Source organism: Gallinula chloropus, assembly GCF_964237585.1.
Source record: "Gallinula chloropus genome assembly, chromosome: 8".
Taxonomy (NCBI): Eukaryota; Metazoa; Chordata; class Aves; order Gruiformes; family Rallidae; genus Gallinula; species Gallinula chloropus.
The window spans coordinates 5,952,557-5,972,805 of NC_140093.1; the positions used below are offsets into that span (position 1 = coordinate 5,952,557).

Here is a 20,249-nt window from a genome sequence, read left to right on the forward strand (position 1 = left end):
GCAGCACGTGCCTCTAGGGCAGCCCACCACGGTCCCACCGGAGCGGAGAACATGGACTAGTGGGGGGAAACAATAAGAGCAGCCAGACCAAAACCACTCCTGAGCTGAACCCGTTCCTCCTCTGTGAAGCACGACATCTCTGCCATTTCCAAAATGCCATGCAGCAAGAGAAACACCACAACATGCCCCACAAGACCCTGCTCGAGCTGGTCCAAGGACAAGTTGCCTCTGCTAAGAGCCCCAGCCCAGCAGTCCCTACTCTTCTGGCCGCAGAGCTTCGGGCTAACCCCCGTGGAAGCCCCATCTGTCTCAAATCTCAGTTTCTGCAAGGGCCCCTGGTGATTTGCTGTAAAGGGGCCACTGGTGAGATCATCTAATGATTCGCAAATTAGAGGAATTCATTAAGGCTGGCAAGGCACAGGAGGGATGGAACAGCTTGGGCTCAGCACGGTTCACTGCAGGGGTCAAGAGCGTGTCCCCTGCGGGGAAGGACGGCTGCCAGTGAAAGGATGGCAGGAGGCAGTGACCCAGGACAGGGACAACCCTAGGAACCTTCACTGGGCCTCACTGTGCCCCCTGCTGACCCTTACAGACACCAGAGCCAAGGCAGCACTGGGGACAGACATGCTGGAGGAAATTCTGGTGAAGAACTGCCATCTGCAGCCACAACATCTCCCCCCTTCCTCTGATACACATCATTCCCACTCTTTGGAACCAGCATGGGCGACCTGGTACCCACCCCACCACTCGAACCCTTCCCAGCAAAGAGCCTGAGAGCTCATCAATGTTTCCCTCCCCCGCAGCTTCCAGCAAGCTCAGGACCTCAGAAACCCCCCTGGCAGCTCAGTATGAAGCTCCACGTGTCCCCAAGCCCACCCTCCATCCCAAGGTTTCCACTCAAACTTACGGCTGCTGGCCTGGAGCCCACGGTGCTGCTGACGTCGGGCGTGCAGATGCGGCTCAGCTTCTCATAGTACCGGATCTCGTAGTCCAGGATGATGCCGTTGGGCTGCTCGGGCTGAGGCCAGGAGAGCGTGATGCTCCTCATCGTGGCACTTACCTGGTGCATGATGGGGACAGTGGAGGGTGCTGCCAAGGAAACAGGAGGGAGGGAAAATTAATGGAGACAGGTAGGAGAGACAGCCCTGGGGAACAGGAAAGCCCCCTAGGCATATAGAGCATCCCGAGTTCCCCATGCCTGCAGCTCTTCAGCCCGCTCTGAGACAAGCTCAGGCATTAGCAGTGGGAAGAGCGGCATCTCAGCAGCTTCTGTGGAAGCTGAGCAGTGAGCTGGCAAGGGAATTTTGGTATTTAAACCAACTACAGTTTTTAATTGGGAGCTTGGAAATCCTCGGTGTTCCTTCTCCCTGGGACTGTTTGCTCCAAGGATGGCTCCCACAGCAGGGTGAAGAGACAGCAAAGTTCTCCCCAGTGGGGACAAACCAAGACTCAGACATGGTCTCCAACTTTGCTCAGCATCTTTTGCTGTAACAGCCTCTCCGCAGGAGCCAGTGCCACAACTACAACCCCATGTGCTGTCAGTAACAGGGTGTAGAAGCAAAAATCTGCCCACCCTGAGGACAGCAATGGGAAGGCAGGGCAGGGACAGCCCAACAAGGGGACTGCAGGGTGCTGAGCCTCTAGCATGGTTTCAGCTCAGACCTGGTCTGGAGGAGCTGCTGGATCCGCTCTTTGGGCTCCCTGGGGATGCTCATCCTCAGCACCCAGAAGTGCTTCTCCCAGGAGTTTTATTCCTGAAGCTCAAACTCTTGTAAAACAGCCTCAAAGCACCCTGTAGCAACAAGGGAGCCACAGGAGCCCTGAGGATCCAGTCACAGCATCCCCAGAAAAAGCAGTATCACAGACTCACCAGGTTGGAAAAGACCTTTAAGATCATTGAGTCCAACCATCCCTGTCCTGTGCTGACCCAGATCCCTGAGCACCTCATCTCCCCGTCTGTTAAACACACCCAGGGGTGGGGACTCAGCCCCCTCCCTGGGCAGCCTGTGCCAGGCCCTGACAACTCCTGCAGGGAAGAACTTTTCCCTCACATCTGAGCTGACCCTGCCCTGGCACAGCTTGAGGCCATTTCCCCTTGTTCCATCTCCTGTCCCCTGGCTGAAGAGACCATCGCCCACCTCTCTGCACCCTCCTGTCAGATCAGTGGAGGCGGTGATAAGATGCAAAGCCAAAGGGACTTCAGAGGGGCAGCACCAATCCTGAGGCATTCCTTCAGAGCATTTCCAGGTTCTAATGCAGCCTTTTGGAGGCAAACAGGGAGCACTGGGGTATGGACAGACAGACCTAGGGGTCTTGGCTGCTCAGCTCCCACCCTGGGGCTACCTGGGAGCAAAAAAACACCCCAAAACAACCGCAAAAGGAATGGAGACCAGAGGCTCAGGAGAAAGCAAGGCCAGCCAGGCACAAGCCTGTATACCCCAGAGCTGGGAGACTAAAATATTTACACCAGGTCTCTGTCTCCTGCTCTTCTGTGGGAGCAGGTCAGCAAAGGCTGCCTGTGTTACACTCTGGCACAAACCCCTCTCTCTGCCCAAAGCAGTTGGGTTTCCACCCCTTCTGCTTCCAGAGTCCTCCCTCTCCCACCACATACCCCATCCTGCCGGCATCCTGGCTTGGCCCAGAGCTGCTTGTTCAGCTCCAGATGCCTGACGGGGAAGGGGGAGGGAAAGGGGCAGGGGTGCCTGGTGAAGGGGCTGGGAGGAAGATGATGGGAGAGGGATGTGCCAGAGGAGACAGTCTGAACTCAGTCTTGGGATGTTGCTTCCCTTGCATCCCAGTTTCAAGGCTGAGGTCACCCCATCTCCCTGGGAAAAGGAGGAAGGGTGATGCCATTTCATCCCCACACGATAGAAAGCAGTACCCCTCCTCAGCCCCATCCCTCCCGTAACCCAGCTCTCACTTCACCTGGGACACAGGCACCTCTTCCCCATCCCAGAAGCAGCCCAGAGCTTCTTCCTTAACTCCGAGCTTGCAGCTCATAGTGCAGGGCTTCCAACCCCAGAATCAACAATGCCATCCCAGCACTCACCAGCCTGGTTGGTGGTGATGTTGACGGAGACGTGCTGCGGCGGGAAGGGGCTCTTGTTGGACACGCCGTTGACAGCCTGGATCTCGAAGGTGTACGGTGTGTGTGCCCACAGGCTGCTGATGAAGACCCGGGTCTCCGTCAGCCCCAGCTGCCTGGGGACAAAGTCCACGTTGTCGTCGCAGCGGGAGCAGGTGCGTCGGTCCGGCTGGCACTTCTTGCAGACGATGTTATAGGTGACATCGTCCCGACCGCCCGTCTCGCGCGGCGGGTGCCACTCCAGGATGATGGACGTCTCGTTGACAATGGAGATGACGTTGCGGGGGCCGGATGGGACACCTGCAAGAAAGGGGAGCCCTTGAGATGGGTCCTTGCCCAAAAGGTTACATTCAGCCCTAACCAGGGGTCAGTGGGAGCCTCAGGAGGCTCCAGCATGGAGGAGGACACCCCATGGCTCCATCTGTCCATCTACCTCCTGACTCAGAAGTGACTTGGTCTCTGTGGCTTTGCCCTATTCATGGTCAGGCTTTCCCCACCGGCAATACTGGCCAGAGAGAGGGGTTTCAGGGTTGGGGATGAGGATTCTCGTGCCACAAACCCACTTGGTCCCCAGAAATCGGCCCCACACAGAGCGCATGTAGATCCATCTGCCACCAGGGATCCGTTTTAACCATTGGGAGATGCTGGAATAGCTCTGGTGCTCACGTGGAGAAGTGCCTCAGATTATCACAGCAAGAGAAAGGCCACTTTGCTGGCACAGCAGAGAAACGGATGAAGAGGCAGATACAGAACACGGCTGTTAACGGCTCGATACCATCTCAAGTCGGGTATTTAACAGCACAGAGAGAGCTGTCCTCTCCGCTCTCCTCCGCGCCCGGCACCACTTGCTGCCTCACAAGCTGCTGGGATGTTGGCTGAGAGATGAAAACCACATTGATCAAACCCACTGGGAGCCATCACAGCTGCTTCAGAGGGCAGGAATTGAGCAGGGCTCCCACTGCACACAGTGCCGGAACAGGGCCAGAGTCGTCAAGGAGTGATTCAGGGAGAATCCAGGTGGGAGAGCATCTTCGAGGCACAACCACAGGGGAAAGGTTTAGGGCTAAGCCAGGGTGGTTTCACAGCCAGAACCACAATATCCGCCTGCTGGGTTCCTTGAAATTAAGAGAGCCATTAATTCCTCATACTGGCAGGGCTCAGCACTGCGCTCCCAAGAGAGAAAAAGGACTTTGCCACGATGAGGGGAAGCAATAAAAATGATGGAGGACTTGACCTGAGAGGAAAGGTTAAAACACACTCTGTCTTGGGAAAAAACATCCTGGGGGAGCCCTCCACGGGAGTGTGCTGGGGAACACCAGCAGCAGCTGCAGATCAGTTAGCACCGGGAACGGCCGAGGATGGGATGGGATAGGATGGGCAGAGGTGGCTTCATCAGCCAAGGGGTGACATGGCTTGTGGGATGGAGATGTCATTCTGCATGAAGGACCTCTGCATTTTGCTAAAATGCCTAGAAAAATGACAGCCTTTAAAAAGGACAATTAAAGGAAAAGGGATTCTGCTCCCTTTAATTCTTTTCCCCTTTAGCAGAGTGAATGCACCTGGTGGGGAGTGGTGGCCAGAGTGGCATCCTCACTGGAAAGGGCTTGCATGGACTCGAGGCACCATAAAGGTCCCGTGTGGGTTCCCCCAAAATCCCATTCACACCTAGGGTAGGTGTCAAAGGGGGGTTTCCTGGAGGGGCAGTAGGGAACCTGGCAGGAGCAGAGGGGGAAAAACAAATTCCACAGGTGAACTCGCCCAGGGGATACCCAAAAACCTGCCCAAAATCCTGCAACTTGGGGACCTCAATCCACCCCCTTCCTCCCACCTTAAACAGAAAATAACTTTTCAAGCTTTTTTTCTCCTCTAAAAACAGGGAGAAAAACACCTTTCTTCCCCAGCCCTGAGGCAAACCACCTTTCCCAAAAATTCCAGCTCTAACTGTAGCTCCTCCCCTGCCCTGCCAGGGGTATGGGGCAGGAGCCACACTGGCGGGCATCACCCTGGGGATGGGCTCTGGTCCTGGGCAGTGCCTGCAGCTCCACACTGTTATTTACCCCTCTGCCATGAAGAATCTTCATCAGTGAACAGCTGGCACCTCGAATTAGAGCCTTGTAAAATTAAGTGTTGACAAGGAGAAATAAAAATCATCAAAGGGCTTTTTTATATACTGTATTCCTCTAGCACAGCAATACTGTACATCAGCTGCATAACGAGATGTAATAAGGACATATAGATTTATCTGCTCGTGCTACCTGCTATTTCCGCTCTGACAGCTCAAGAGATCCAGCAAAACCTCCAAATCCTTCCCTCCTTTCCCACACGTGCTTTGGGCACTGCTGGGCCCAAAAGTCCAGAGCATCCTTGCACTAAAGCTCCACGATGGGCTGATTCGAAGGGCAGGGGTGGATTTTTAGGGGGGGGAAGCTGAAGCTGAGACTCATGTTAACGGTGGGATGAAGTGGGCAGCAGCTCTTGCTTTCTCCCTGGGCTCTTTTGTGCTGCCATCCCAGGAGGCTCGTGCAGAGAGCCGAGCAGCAGTGCATCACACGTGGCACCACGCAAGGCTTAATGCCCTGTTTTCCCCTCTAAAAATCCATTCCAGCTGCAAAGGAGACAGCAACAGTGGGCAACTTTAAATTCTGATTTATCCTGGGGACTGTCTCCCTGTCACTGCCGCCACTGCCAGGGTGAAGTATAAATCCAACTGGCTGCTGGAGAGGTGGGTCATGGGGCCATCCTACTGCTCATCGATTGGTGAGTGCCACAGGGGTGTCCCAGGAAACCAGAGCAAAGGGTGATGAGACATCACCTGCCTACATCAATGTGGCAGCAAAGAAATGCCTGCAGGTGCTGGGAGCATTTCCACAGCACATGGAGGAGGCGTAGTGCCATTTGGAGAGGGACGGGTGTCCAATGTGGGTACCCCCAGCCCTCCCCAAAGCTAAACCCTTGTGGTAGGTTCACCCCAGCTGGCTGTCAGACACCCACCTGGATGCTCTTCTCATCTCCTCAGCAGTGGGACAGGGGGAGAAAATAAGATTCAAAAGCCAGTGGGGTGAGACTGTGTTCCTGCTGCTTCCCCCACAGCAGAGGGGAGTGAGAAGCACAGACTCACCAGATTGGAAAAGACCTTTAAGACCACTGAGTCCAACCATTCCTGTCCTGTGTTGGCCCAGATCCCTGAGCACCTCATCTTCCCACCTGTTAAACACACCCAGGGGTGGGGACTCAGCCCCCTCCCTGGGCAGCCTGTGCCAGCTCTTGCAGGGAAGAACTTTTCCCTCATATCTGACCTGACCCTGCCCTGACACAGCTTGAGGCCATTTCCCCTTGTCCCATCTCCTGTCCCCTGGCTGAAGAGACCATCGCCCACCTCTCTGCACCCTCCTGTCAGGTCAGTGGAGGTGGGGAGAAGGTCTCCTCTCAGCCTCCTCTTCTCCAGGCTGAACACACCCAGCTCCCTCAGCTGCTCCTCAGAGGATTTGCCCTCCAGCCCCTTCCCCAGCCTGGTTGCCCTTCTCTGGACTCACTCCAGGACCTCGATGTCCTTCTTATGGTGAGGAGCCCAGAACTGGACCCAGCACTCGAGGTGCAGCCTCACCAGTGCCCAGTACAGGGGCACAATCACCTCTCCAGACCTACTGTCCACGCTGGGTCTGACACAAGCCAGGATGCTGTTTGCCTTCCTGGCCACCCGGGCACACTGCTGGCCTGTGTTCAGTTGGCAAAACCTGCAGCCTGCCCCCCCCAATCCCCAACACTGGTACTCACTGGTGCAGGCAGCTGCCGGTGGGTCGAAATCCGCCCGGTAGTAGCCGTTGCGGCACGTGCAGACCGGTGAGGCCTCGGCGGTGGAGCGGCTGTTGGAGGGGCACGGTGTGCAGACCCCTGCCCCCTGGCTGGCCTTGAACGTCCCCGCTGGGCAGGCTGCAAGAGACAGGAGAGGGAAACAGTTGGATGCTGAACCATCCTGGAGTGAAAGGGTCCTGTCCTGAAATAGGGCAGGGAAAAGAGGGAAGAGGGGGAGGAAGGAAAGGAGAAAGAGAAGTGGGGGAGGAAGGGAAGGAGAAGTGAAGGAGGAAGGGAAGAGGAGCTTCACACCTCTACTAGAGCTAAGCAGGTTGGCACCTCCCTGTGAAGCCATGGTAGCTGTAATTTACCATGCTGGCCAAGAATTATTTCTGGAGCCACCAGGAACAGGCTGAAATCACCCAGCAGTGATCCAGCACCTGGGCAGGCAGCATAAGGGGTCACAGTGCTGCTTTGGTCCCCACTGTTTATACTCAGGCAGGGGGACAAGGGCTGCAGGAACTCCTTCCCCAGCAGGACCCCTGGGGACACAGACACGCAGGGGCAGGACTCATTCCCCTTCTAATCTGGAACACCCCTTCCTGCCACCCCAAAGCATGGCTCTTGCATCTCTTTTTTCCATGCAAAACTTAAATATTTAATTACAAACTTGACGTGATGCCCAGGACAGTGTTTTAAGGGGTCCAACCTCCTGGGGCTGGGTCTAAAAACCCTTCTGGCCCTCAGCCTCCAAGTTCATTCAGGCAGGCCACAGCAACTAGTTCCTAAAGATGATGACGCTCCAGTTATCGTCATGTGAAGGCTTTGATCCGTGATGGACGCTGCCTTCATTAATCAAGCATCTCAGTGCTCTGCAGTTAGTGGGTGAGGATGGAATGATGGGGACGTGGTCCCTCCTCCATGGCCCGCCCCACCCCACCCATCCTCACCAGCCCATGAATGGACACTCATCCACCCTTGATGTCCTACACAATCCTCAGGCGAGCACTTGGCTCCTACCAAAAGCCAAGGCTGTGGAAAGGAGCACCGATGTTTTGGCTCGTGTACCTGAGGACCAGACCTCCTCACCATGCAGCTGGGGAGTGGGGCGATGGGGACAGTCCCTGGCCCCACACATAGAGTGGTCCCAGCTCTGCCCCCACGATGCTGCCCCCCCCCTGAGGCACAGCCCTGGGGAGAAACACCCCCAGCGTCTCATAAACACGGCGCTGATTGAGATAATGGAAAGTGCCTCTTAGCCCCTGCCTGCTGCATCAGGATATGAGGCATCTCTGAGCAGCCACGAAGAGGAAATTAATAGGAGCAAGCAGGAGTAACCACTTTGATGCAATTTCCTTGGGAGATAGTGGACCATCTAATCTTTATTGGAGCCCTTTAACCTGTCATTCAAAACTCATGAAGGCCTCTTGCTCACGGTGTCTTTCCAGATATTAAAAGATGATAAAAAAGGATAAATCAAAACAATATTTTACAATTTCATTATGCAGGGGATTTCCACACACCCTCCCTCCCCCCGTGCACAACAATGAGCCATCTCCTTCCAACGGCACCGACAGCCAAGTGGGGACACGGCCTCCCCGAGGGAACAGTTACCACCTCTCACTGCCCTTCCTCCTCCCCACCTCAGGAGGACCTCAGGGTCCTCCGCACCCCACATGTACAGCCTCAGGTAACCCACCCCCTCATGCAGACAGACAGCTAGACACATGGGGTTACCACATCTTCAGGACATCGGGTAGGCCCACCAGGGCTTGAGGGAGAACTTCAGGATGCCAGAGCAGAAGGCAAGCAGACACAACCCCTTCCCTGAGCCACACATGCAGCCCCGCACCCTGTGGCAACACAAGGAAGCACCGAGTTACACTGGACCCACCTGCAGACAACCAAAGCATTGAGGTGGATCTCCATTTCTCCCCATCTCCCTTCCCACCAGCATCTTCCCACAGCCTCCCAAGCAGCATCATGCTCCCACCACCAAGTGTAGGCATCAATGGGACCAACAATGGGTGACTGGTGGGCTCCGGAGCTGGAGGACAGGTTCAGAAACATGCTGGACTCTTTGGAGGAGCAGGAAGGAGAGGACAGGGCACTAGGAACAGCTGCCCAGATCCTGCTAGAAGGGGATGGGAGAGGGAGAGAGAGGGGGAGGGAGGGAAGGAAGGAGGAGGACGATGCACAGAGCTATGCACACGCCTGCTTTAAGCGTCGGGGCAAGTTGGTGGGTCAGCTGAAGGGGTTTGTTAATGTTTAATTACGATTAATCCAAGTGATGCTTTGTCAAAACACCTGAACAAAGTGTGCTCTGCAACCCTGTGTCCTCGGGTTCCTTTTATCACTTATCCGTAAATTCCTGTAATCCGCAGGCATGCGGCTCTTAATTGTTACCACCACCAATTAGCTTTGCTCTCCCGTAATTACACTGCGCTTGCCTAAAGCCTCCTGCAGTTTCAGGGGATGCTGATGCCTTTCTCCACCCTCCCTCCCCACCACCAAGCTGCTGCTGTCTTTATCTCTCCTCTTCTAAGGGGAAACGAGCCTCCCATGAAAGATGACATCCCCCACCAAGTCCCTACAATGTCATGGGGGGGAGTTTGGAGAGATCCACAACCCTTCAGAGGGTCAACACACATGGAAGGCTGGGATAGAGGACTCAAGCCTGGAAGGGACCGAGGAATCGCCCTACCCAAGCCAAGTGCAATCTTCACTGTGATTTTAGGGTACCCACAAGAGTCTCCCAGGGCTGGCAAGGTCCAGGTCCACACCAGCACCTCATCCAGGCATGGGACGAGGCTCTGCCTCAGCTCTCCCTGCAGAAACGGGCTCCTTCTGCATCTCTTCAGCCCAAAGAATTAATTGATCGTTGACTACGTGGGCTGGGTAAGATTAATGATGTGCTTAATTATCCATTTCCTCATGCTTAAGCACTAGGGGTGCATTTGTTTGTAAACGATGAGGCACAAAACCCAGCTCAAAGCCTTCAGCACTTGCAGGGGGCTGCATAGCACAGCGCTGAACCCCCCCCCAGGACCCAAAACATCATTCCACCTGCATGCTGGGGATGCTGTGCACCCTGGGCAGTAAGAGCAAGTCCCCCTTCTCTGGGCTGGCATTTGGGGTAGGGGGGAGCAGCGCTGTGCAGCTCCTTAATTCCCATCTTCTTGCAGCACAATGTCACTGCTAGAGGTTTGGGGAGAGTAGGTGTTGGGGAGGAAGGCTTCCGCATGTGTCCATATCCCTGATGGGACAAAACACTCATCGAGAGCACCCCGGCATCCCTGTCACCCTCCTCACTCCACAGCTCAGCTCACACAGGATGGGATCACAAATCACAGGGGTTGGAAGGGACCTCCAGAGCCCATCGGGTCCAACCCCCTGCCAAAGCAGCTCCCCAGCTCATATTGCACAGGTTGGTGTCCAGACAGGGCTGGAATATCTCCAGAAAAGGAGACTCCACACCCCCTGGGCAGCCTGTCCCAGGACTCCCTCACCCTCACTAGGTAAAACTTCTTCCACATGTTGGTGTGGAACTTCCTATGCTCCAACTTGCAGCCATTGCCCCTTGTCCTGTCCCCACAGAGCACTGAAAAGGGGCTGCCCATTTCCCCCTGCATACCACCCTTCAGATATTGATAAACATTAATAAGGTCCCCTCTTAGTCTTCTTTTCTCCAGGCAGAACAGCCCCAGCTCACTCAGCCTTTCCTCACAGGGGAGATGCTCCAGGCCCTTCATCATCTCTGTAGCCTCCTCTGGACTCTCTCCAGGAGATCCCTGAGCTTTTTATCCCAGGGAGCCCAGAACTGGACACAACACTCCAGGTGGGGCCTGACCAGGAGGATCACCTCTTTCGACCTGCTGGCCACACTCCTCCTGATGCCCCCCAGGATCCCATTGTCTCAGCCCTAGGGCACACTGCTGGCTCATGGCCACCCTGTCATCAACCAGGACCCCCAGGTCCTTCTCCACAGAGCTCTTCTCCAGCAGGTCACCCCCAGCCTGTGCCAATTCAAGCGGTGAATGCATTAGCGCATCTAATTAGAGGGCTGGAGCAGCTCCCCTACGGAGAGAGGCTGAGGGAGCTGGGCTTGTTCAGCCTGGAGAAGAGAAGGCTGCAGGGGGACCTCATTGCAGCCTTCCAGTCCCTGAAGGGAGCAGAGAAACAGGAGGGGAGTCAGCTTGTTAAAGGGTAGATAATGGCAGGACAAGGGGGATGGAGTGAAGCTGAAGGAGGGGGGGTTTTGAAGTAGATATTAGGGGGAAGTTTTTTTACAGCGACAGTGGTGAGGGGCTGGAACAGGCTGCCCAGAGAGGGAGTGGATGCCCCGTCCCTGGAGCTGTTCAAGGCCAGGTTGGATGGGGCCCTGGGCAACCTCCAGGCCTGGAGGTTGGTGGCCCTGCCTGTGGCAGGGTGGTTGGAACTCTGTGATCCTTGGGGTCCCTTCCAATCCAGACCAGTCTGTGATTCTATGATCAGGAACAGGATGCAGTAGCATCACGAGGTGCTGGAAACCCACCAGTCCCAACAGCGTGAATCCCACGCCCTCATGGGGAAAGAGCTGGAGGTCAGCAGGATCTCTGCTCATCCAGCTCCACTCCAGGCCAAAGCAAACTGCCGTCACCAGAGGAGATGCTCTGCGGACAGGGTGCGTGCGCAGGGGCATCCCAGCCTTCCATGTTTCAAACGGAATCCTCTTGGTTAGAGCCTGGAACTTGCACTTTTTAATTACTCTCTCAGGGAAGCTTTAGTCAAAAAAACCCTTGGAATAGAGAAAGAAAAAGAAAGGCAGGAGACACCTCCTCTACATTAGCGTGCTTGAAAGCTCCCCCGGGACACGCGGCAGCATTTTTCCTGAGTGGGTTTTAAAATAGGAGCTTCTGCAAAGCATGGCAGGCTCCAGCCTGCAGCTCCCCCCAGCAGAACCCTGCTGCAGCTCCTGTCACTGAGACTGCACTGTCCCATGGGTCCCCTGCCCCTAATCATAGAATGGTCTGAGTTGGAAGGGACCCCAAGGATCATTCTGGATGAATCCCTGTACTGCAGCCTCTGTGTGCAGGCTGGGAAGCCCTCCTAGATGCCCTGTGCTGAGACACACCACCCAGGGAAACAGACAGTGCCATGCTGCCCTCCATGAGGCATCTGCAAATTAATTCAGAGATGCTCCTGCACTCGGAGTACCACCGTGTACCCACAGCACACATCCCACCTGCCCACCCTGAAGGGAGGCAGGGATCAGAGACAACCCTGGAACACCCCAGCAGTCACTAAATCTCCTCCTCTACACCTGGTCCCTTGGGGCAGGACAATGGGGAAACACCAAAGTCCAAGCATCCCCAGTCCTGAAGCATCCTCAGACAGACTGACAGACATTTGCTCCTCCAGGGATGGAACTCAGCACAAGTCCCCAGTACCATCAGCATCTCCAGCACTCCACAGACAGGTCACCTTGGCAGAGCCTTGAAACATGTGAGTGATAAAACCTCATTTTGGTGCAAAAGCCATCATTTTTGCAGCCAAACACACCAGTTCTCACCCGTTTCACATCACCCAGAGCCGCGCTTGCCCAACCTAATTACAAAGCAGCACCTTCCTCGTCGCATCGCGCCTCCCTGTTCCAGCACGGGGTGGGCAGAACCTCATGAGATAAACATGAGCTTCCCAGCATCTGGGCTTGTATCCCGCGGGCGACGGGCTCCATCCCTCCCCGATGCACAGAGGGAAGAGGCGCCGGCTCCTCGTGACGCAGGCGGTTAATTAAACCAGCCCTTCACCTCCAGAGGAATAGGCTTAGATCCGCCTTGGGACACATGTAAATTAAAGTCAGCGGCTTCCGAGCCCAGCCCGCCATGGTTTATTCATGGAGGAAGAGTAAAATTCAAGGGGATTTTGTTTTTTCCTTCTTTTCTTTGGCTCTTCTCATTTTTTTGGGGCTCTTTTTCTCATGGAGGAATCGAAGCAGGAAGGCACAGGGCAGGACTTCAAAAGGCTTGCGGGGTAGGTACCCACAGCGTAGCAAATTAGAGGCAACAGGGTATGGGTGCATCCCAAAAATTCCACCCCGCATCACCCAAGGCTTTGCTCCTCCACGGGGCAGAGCGGTGGGACCATGATTCACACCCCAGAAACACCAGCCCCAGAAGATGCTTAGCTCCCTGCGTTCACCCCTCAGTGCTCACGTGAGCCATTGAGTAGCCGGACGGGTGGCTCAAGCTGCCACAAGAGCTCAGAGCAGTTCTTCCCCCCAGTCAGAGGCTGTAGTTAGAAATCCCCTTCCCACACCCTGAAAACGATGTAGAGCCTTCACAGGGCTTTCAGGAACCCCCAAATATCACTCCAGCCCCTCTTCCAACCAGGAAACTGAGGCAGCATCACTGCCGGGCTCCCCAAAGCAACAACCCCTCTTGGCTGGGAAGCAAACACCTCCCAGGCCTAATACGAGCTAATTAAGCACCTTTTCCTCCTTTGCCAGCTCACACCACACAGTATCCCTCTATCTAGAGAGCATCAAGTGCTTATTAATTACGTCTGAAGTGGTTCCTCGTTAGTGCTGACGCCGCCAAGGATGAGTCACCCTGGGATGGGGTTGGGGGAGAGCTTCAGCTGCAGGGCCAGGCTTGGGCTGCTGCCATGGGGATGCCAGCATGGGCAAGGATGTGCAGAGTCATGGTTTCCAGGGGGACATCATGGTTTGGGTTGCACTGGGGAAGTGGGATGCCCCATTGTGGAGGGGGACACACCTCCCACCCCCCCCCATCTTGGCAGAGATGAGCCTCAGGCATGGTGGTTTGGTGTGGACTTCTGGAGGACCATGCCCAGGGATGGATTTGGCAAGGGGGAGGGAAGACATCCCGACCAAGACGCAACTGCTCTCCCACATCACCCACCCCAAGAGCCCCATGCATGGAATTAATTAGAAAAGTAATTACAGAGCCTCCCCTATGAATATTTATAGCAGAACAAGCCATAATTACTATTCCTCAGAGGAAAGGCGCCTTCCTACCCAGCCACGGAGCAGAGGGGGGAAGCGTGGCACTGAGCAGGGGACCAGAGGCAGCGCCTGCTCCTGCCCACATGCGGCTCTGACACCCAGGAAACCACCTCCATCACCCCACACAGCCCTTCTCCTCCCTGGGGTGGGGTTTTCAGCAGCCAGCCCTGTTCCTGCAGTTGAGTGGGATTTGTTAGTTCTCTACATGAGCATCACTTACCTCGTGGAGGATTTGTCCCTCTCCCAACATCTCCTTTCCAAGCCAAAACAGGTGAAGAGCAGCTGCTGCAGTGATGTGCCCTGCTCCTGCCAAGCAGCTCTTACCAGCCCTCATCTCCTGGAGCCAGAAACCACCTAAAAATCAAGTTCTGAAGGTTCTACCCATCTCCCTTCTGCTTCTTTATTTCTCCCTATCCACAGGTCCCCCTTCTCTCCTCTGTTCCCAGTCCAAACCACTCACTTCAAGCCCTTTCCCCCAGGAAGCTGCTAGCTGAGCACCCACCTGACTGCTGCCACCCCAGCTTTCCACACCCCCCCCCCCCCAGCATAACAGCATGTGGAACCATGGAAGCTGTGAGTTGCCCTCCATACTCCCCTCACTCTGTACTGAGCTGAGCTTAAAAACTCTTCCCCATCCTGGCTCCAGCTGGCAGGAGAGCCCAGCCCAGGAGAATCCCAGCCAAACACCACATTCACTACAAAAGAAATAACCTTGAGGGGGAGGACAACCCTTTCTCACAGCACTTGGGCTCCACTGGAGTTAGAAACAGGGAGGAAGGAAAGATGAAAAGCCACAGACAGCCTCCTCGTACAACACACAAGCACAGTGCCAGGGCCTGAGAGGGGACCATGAGGAAGACAAAGCTGTTGGAATCCCTTCTATGTCCCTCACCCATTGATGTTCTCCTGCAGCATCGTGCCAACCGATGCAAAATTTGGCTGGGGACAGATTTCCACCCTGTCCTCCCCACCTGAGGCCATCTTGCAAGAGATGCTCAGTCCCCAAGGGCTTGTGGGACAAGAGCAAAGGGAAGAAGTGGAGAAGACATTCATACCACAGTGGATGTTTTGGAGACCCCACGTGCAAGGTAACGCAACTCAGCTCCAATACAACCACCATCAGGTCACTGCTGGTTGCAAGCATTGCTGGACAGAACAGGGAGCATCTCAAAGCCACTGCCACACTGTGGTAGGAAGGTGGAAAGCTGTGGGAGCTCATCTTCCACAGCTTGCTGACAAGGCAGAGCTGGTGCAGATAGGGTTCCAACCGCTCAGTGTGGAAACCAGTAGCAAGTGGTGCCCATCAACAATGCACACTGGGACCAGTACTATTCGATACCTTTAGATTAGATATTAGGAAAAATTTCTTCACTGGACAAATGGTCAGGCATTGGAACAGGCTGCCCAGAGAGGTGGTGGAGTTACCACCCCCAGAGGTGTTCAGAACACATGTAGATGTGGCAGTCTGAGACATGATTAAGTAGACATGGTGGTGCTGGGTTGACAGTTGGACTTCACAGTCTCAGAAGACTCTTCCAACCCTGAAGATTCTGTGATCTTCACCAACAGACACTGGGACTGAGGGTACCCACAGCAAGTCTGCAGATGACAAGGAGGTTGGACAGGGTGATCTCTGAAGGCCCTCCCAGGCAAACCCCCCTATGATTCCATAGCTCCTGCCCCTGCTGCAGCAGGGAGGCAAGCGCCCTGCCCAAGAGCTCCTAGCCAGGGAAAGGACCTCCTGAACATGCTGGCACTGCCTGCACTGGTGCCACCACCGCAGACAGGAGAGATGCGTGGAGGTGCAGGGTGGGACAGCACCCACTAACCCCACCTCTGAGCACAGCCAGCTCCTCTGCAGTGACATCCCCACCCACATCCCACCCCTGCGGTAGCAACAAGCAGCCTCCTCCATCCTCAACACCTGTTACACACAAGTCAAAGCCACTGGAGACTGGGGGGAGGTTTGCTGTAAGGGGGCAGCTCTAGAACTTTCCTTAGCTGTGAAATGGAACTTGCACCTTGGGCTCCCTATGAATAAGCTGTTTTAAGCAATAATATGGGATTAAGGGCTCAGAAGTGGCTCGGATGAGGAGGCAGGAGGTCTGGGATAGCTTCACCCCATCACCACCATCCCACCAAGAGCACTGAACCCGCTCACCCTGTATGCTGAAAGAGATGCCCAAGGCAGGGCTGGGAGATTCAGGTTTAGCCAGGTGACCACGGTCCCCAGCAGCACTCAGACAGCCAGAGAACCTTTTTGCTGTGCCCAGGACCATTTCAAGCTGCACATTCCCAGTTTCAGCAAAGGAGGAAAACCCACAAGCGCCAAAGGGATCCCTGCTCCTGAGGAGCACAGCCCGGCTGCCTCTGGGCACCAACTCATCCCAAAGCTACATCCAGGGCAGGTTTACCAAGCGATTGGTTTTCAGCACCCCAGTGACATCATGCCTGGAGGTGGCTAGGTAATAAACCAGATCAAAATGAGTCGATATAGAGTCTCACCTCACAGGCAATCGACTCCCCGGGCTGCTGACCCCGTGGAGGGATGCTGGTCGAGCTAGAACAGAAATTCCATCTCCAATTCCCCTCACACATGGGTTCCCCAGAGTGCCTCTGCTCCTACGGACAAGTTTCAGACACCAGAAAGCAGACATAAGGTCGGAGGCTCTGCCTCCAGCACAGCACACAGCCCCGTGCCCTCAGCTTTGCAACCCTCACCCCGAAAAGCAAGGGGAGGCTCTGCCCACATGGACTGAAGCATCGACCCACAGAGGTCCCAGGCAGCAGTGAGACAAGGGTGGCATTAGCCCAGGCATCACTCCCTGCTCACTGGGAGGGAGGTCAGCGATGACCACACAGGATGTGGCCACACCAGGAGCACTGAGGTGACCAGCTCCTACCCTAACAGCACGGCACTCTCCTTCCCAAAGCACATTTCCTTACAGTAAATCTCACACAAGCAATGCAGTTCCACCCCACACCACAGATTATGTGCTCCATCACTGCTTGCTGGGCAAGGGTCCCTTGGAAGCCCTGGGGAGGGGAACATCAATTTCCCCACCCACCATGGGTTTATCCCCTGGGAGCCCTGGGAAGGGGTACATCATTTCCCCCCTCCCCCTGCCCCAGGTTTGTTCCCTAGGAGCCCCAGGAAGGGGAACATCAATTCCCCCACCCCCCACCTCACCATGGGTTTGTACCCTGGGAATCCCGGGAAGGGGAACATCAATTCCCACCCCCACATGGGTTTGTTCCCTGGAAGCCCCAGGAAGGGGAACATCAATTCCCCCCTCACCTGGGTTTGTGCATCCTAATTGGAGGTGCCCGTGCCTCCACATTTAGTCTGGCTTGGTGCTCTGACAGCCCCAGCGTGGATGATTCTGTGGCCGCCAGCCTGCCGCGCCGGCTGAAGACGGATGGGTTTTCCCATGGCTCCCAGACCTTCCTCCCAAGCCCTGCTTAAGTGGTGAGCGGTGCTTTGATTTAATCACCACACTCCCGCTCCCCACACACCCTCCCAGAGAGACAGGAGGACACCGGGCGTGACAAACGACCGCTTTTAACACACTGGGAGCGGAGACCCACAGCTCCACCGCTCCATTCATCACCCGCCCGGCGCTGAGACCCAGGGAGCAGACACAGGGCTTTGGAGAGGATGGAAAATTAAAAGCTGGGTAATCTGTGCTGATTAGATTTCTTCTCCCCTCATCCCAGTGGGTTCCATCCTTACTCTGCCCAGACCCACGGTGCTCTGGATACCAACGCCAGAGGAAAGCGGCAGGAAGACTCAAATCCACCTCACCCATGGCTTTTTTCAAGGCTTGGCATTCACACCAGCCTGTAAAACCTTGTCAGTGAAGGCTCATTTCACCAAGGCAAAGGTTGGGGGGAGACCTGCAAAGCCCGACTGCAACCCCAGGGAACAGCTCCCAGAGGAGGCTCCTGCATGGGGAAGGGCTGAGGAGAGATTTTATAGCCAAGGAGGGGGGATTTCTCGGGTTTTTTTTAAAATTATTATTAGCCAGGTAAGGTTAAAAAAGCCACTTGTATTATCAGCCAGCTGGGGTTAAAAAAAAAATTAGAAAACCCTTTTTATTATTATAATTATTATTATTGAGTCAGCCAGGAGGGATGCTGGCTCCCAAAGTACCTACCATGGGCTGTATGGCCCTAAACATGGATGAAACCCCCATCCCTCACAAGCAAAGAGCAGCAAACCAGGGCCAGCCCAAGCCACAGGCCAACGGGCCCGCTCGTGACTTCAAAAAAAGACCCCACAAAATAAGAGGAAAAAGTTCTAGGAAGGCTCCAAATCTCCCCAGGCTGAGTCACGGGGTTTGCCAGGTGCTGGCCCTTTGCAAACAAGGGTGGGAACACAATGCGGGCACCGGACACGGGCCGGATCCGGCGCTTCCTCGCGGCTCTCCCATTGTCCGGAGAACAATCCCCACTCGGGCCGGGGAGCAAAGGGCTTCGGACACCACGGCGGCGGGGCGGGAGCCGGGTCTCTCCGGGGCTGATGTAAGCGGATGAGGTTTGAAGAGCCACCACAGCCCCCCCTACCCCCCCAAGCACAGGGCTCTGCATCCCGCTCTCCCCCAAAAAGACACTGTCCCAAGCGCCTCAGCCCCTGCAGAAAGCTTCCTAATCAGACCACGAACACCCCCAGGGTGGGGGAAGCAGATTGATGCCACTGTTTAGAAACAGGCTCATGAAAAGACCCTTAGGGGGGCAGGGGAAATGATTAAGAATCAATATAACAATCAAAAGATCTCAGTACAGGGGAAGGGAGATATAAACAGCTCACAGTACAATTGGGGGGGGAGGGGAAATTATATGCAGAAAAATAAAGCTGTAGGTCAGCGCTCAGGGACTGTTCCCTCATCCCTCTGTGGCCAGGAACTGGGACTGGCCAGGGCAGCCCAGCCCTGCGATGCCCCCCAGACCCCTGCTTGCCCCTTCCCTGGGGCATTTTCCAGGTTTATTCCTTCATTTCACCTCTGGAGGGGTCTGGGTGGTAGGGACAAGCCCAGACCCCACTCAGGATTTGGGGGACAGAGCCCCTCTAGCAGCAGCAGCCGGCGCACACGGTCCATCCGTGGGAGGGAAAAGGACCCGAATCCACCAGAGGAACATTTTGGCTAATAATGTCTAATTAAGACTTCCATTAAAACCCATCATGCTCATTAGAAAAGAAAAATATATATATTAACAAGGCTTTCCTGGACATTTTCCTTGGAAAATTATTACAGGGGTTAATGGATGACTTCATTAAGGCATCATTTAAGGAGGGAAATAAAAGAAAAAGCAGACTTTTTTGTCTTGTTTCCCTCTTTCTTTGGGAGGTAGGATGGTGCAAACGTGTCTCCTCCGGTAAAGATGGGCTGGCTGTTCCACCCAGCGGTGGAACCGGGGAGATGATGGCTGCCAGGAGAAGGCAAAGCCCCGGAACAAAGGGGAGCATCCCTCCAGCCCTGCCGGTATCGCATCACCTCCATTCCCTGGGGAATTCGGGACTAGCAGGGAGAGGTGCTGCAGCTTCTCCCTAGACACAGCCTGGTCCGGGAGAGGGAGGGAGCAGGGAGCTTAGTATGGTGCAGAAATGTTAAAATAATAATAATACTAAGAAATAAAAGAGGAAAAAGCCCGTTTTGGTGCCAGGCAGACATCCAGTGGGTGTGTCACCCCCATGTCCAGACAGAGATGGGAAGGTTTGAAACAAACCTCCCTCCTGGGCCCCAGGAAAGAGCTTGGAAAAGTCATTAATACTGATTAATTTTTTTCAGAAGCCCAATTATTTATCACAAGCAAGGGTCTCCACAGGCAGCCCAGCCCTCAATGCACCTACCCTGCTCCGGGATGCTTCCATCGGGGACTCATCCCCCACCCTGAGCACCCCACTGCCAGTCCCCCTCAGCGGGACCCAGCCAGCCATGGGGAGAGGGATGTGCTTCCCACAAGCTGGGCCAGCCCAGCTCTGCAAAACCAAACCCTGGGGAAGGCGGGGCAGGGGGAGATAGGCAGGGCCAGGCTGCCACAAGCACCCTCTTTATAACCCCTCTGCTTTCCCCTCTCCTGTTTTTAAGGAAAACGTGGTTAATTCATGGGCCAGGTCAGGAGATGCTGGGGTCAGTGCAGTGGTTGAACAGAAGATGCATCCTGGGGCAGGGAAGTACACAGCTTAGCAGCTTTTTGGGGGGGAAGAAAGCACCCCACCCCACCAAAAAAAATAAAAGGAAAAGGCCTTTCTGCAGCCCCTGCAATGCTTGGTGACCTGGCCCCAAGCATCCAGGATCGATGCTCACTGAGGGTCGCGTGTCCCCACGATGCAGCACACAGCCTCCCTTGCTGCATCACCCATGG

The 20,249-nt window shown here is 55.1% G+C and overlaps 1 protein-coding gene across 1 annotated transcript in view; it reads right to left on the bottom strand.

Moving 5' to 3' along the window:
• EPHB1 (EPH receptor B1) overlaps positions 1-20,249 on the bottom strand; it is a gene marked incomplete at its 5' end in the record, with an annotated part of 77,963 nt that overhangs the window by 21,791 nt on the left and 35,923 nt on the right. The window contains 3 exon segments of the mRNA XM_084267392.1: positions 908-1,089; positions 3,050-3,385; positions 6,860-7,015. Of these exon segments, the coding sequence (XP_084123518.1) occupies positions 908-1,089; positions 3,050-3,385; positions 6,860-7,015 (674 nt within the window).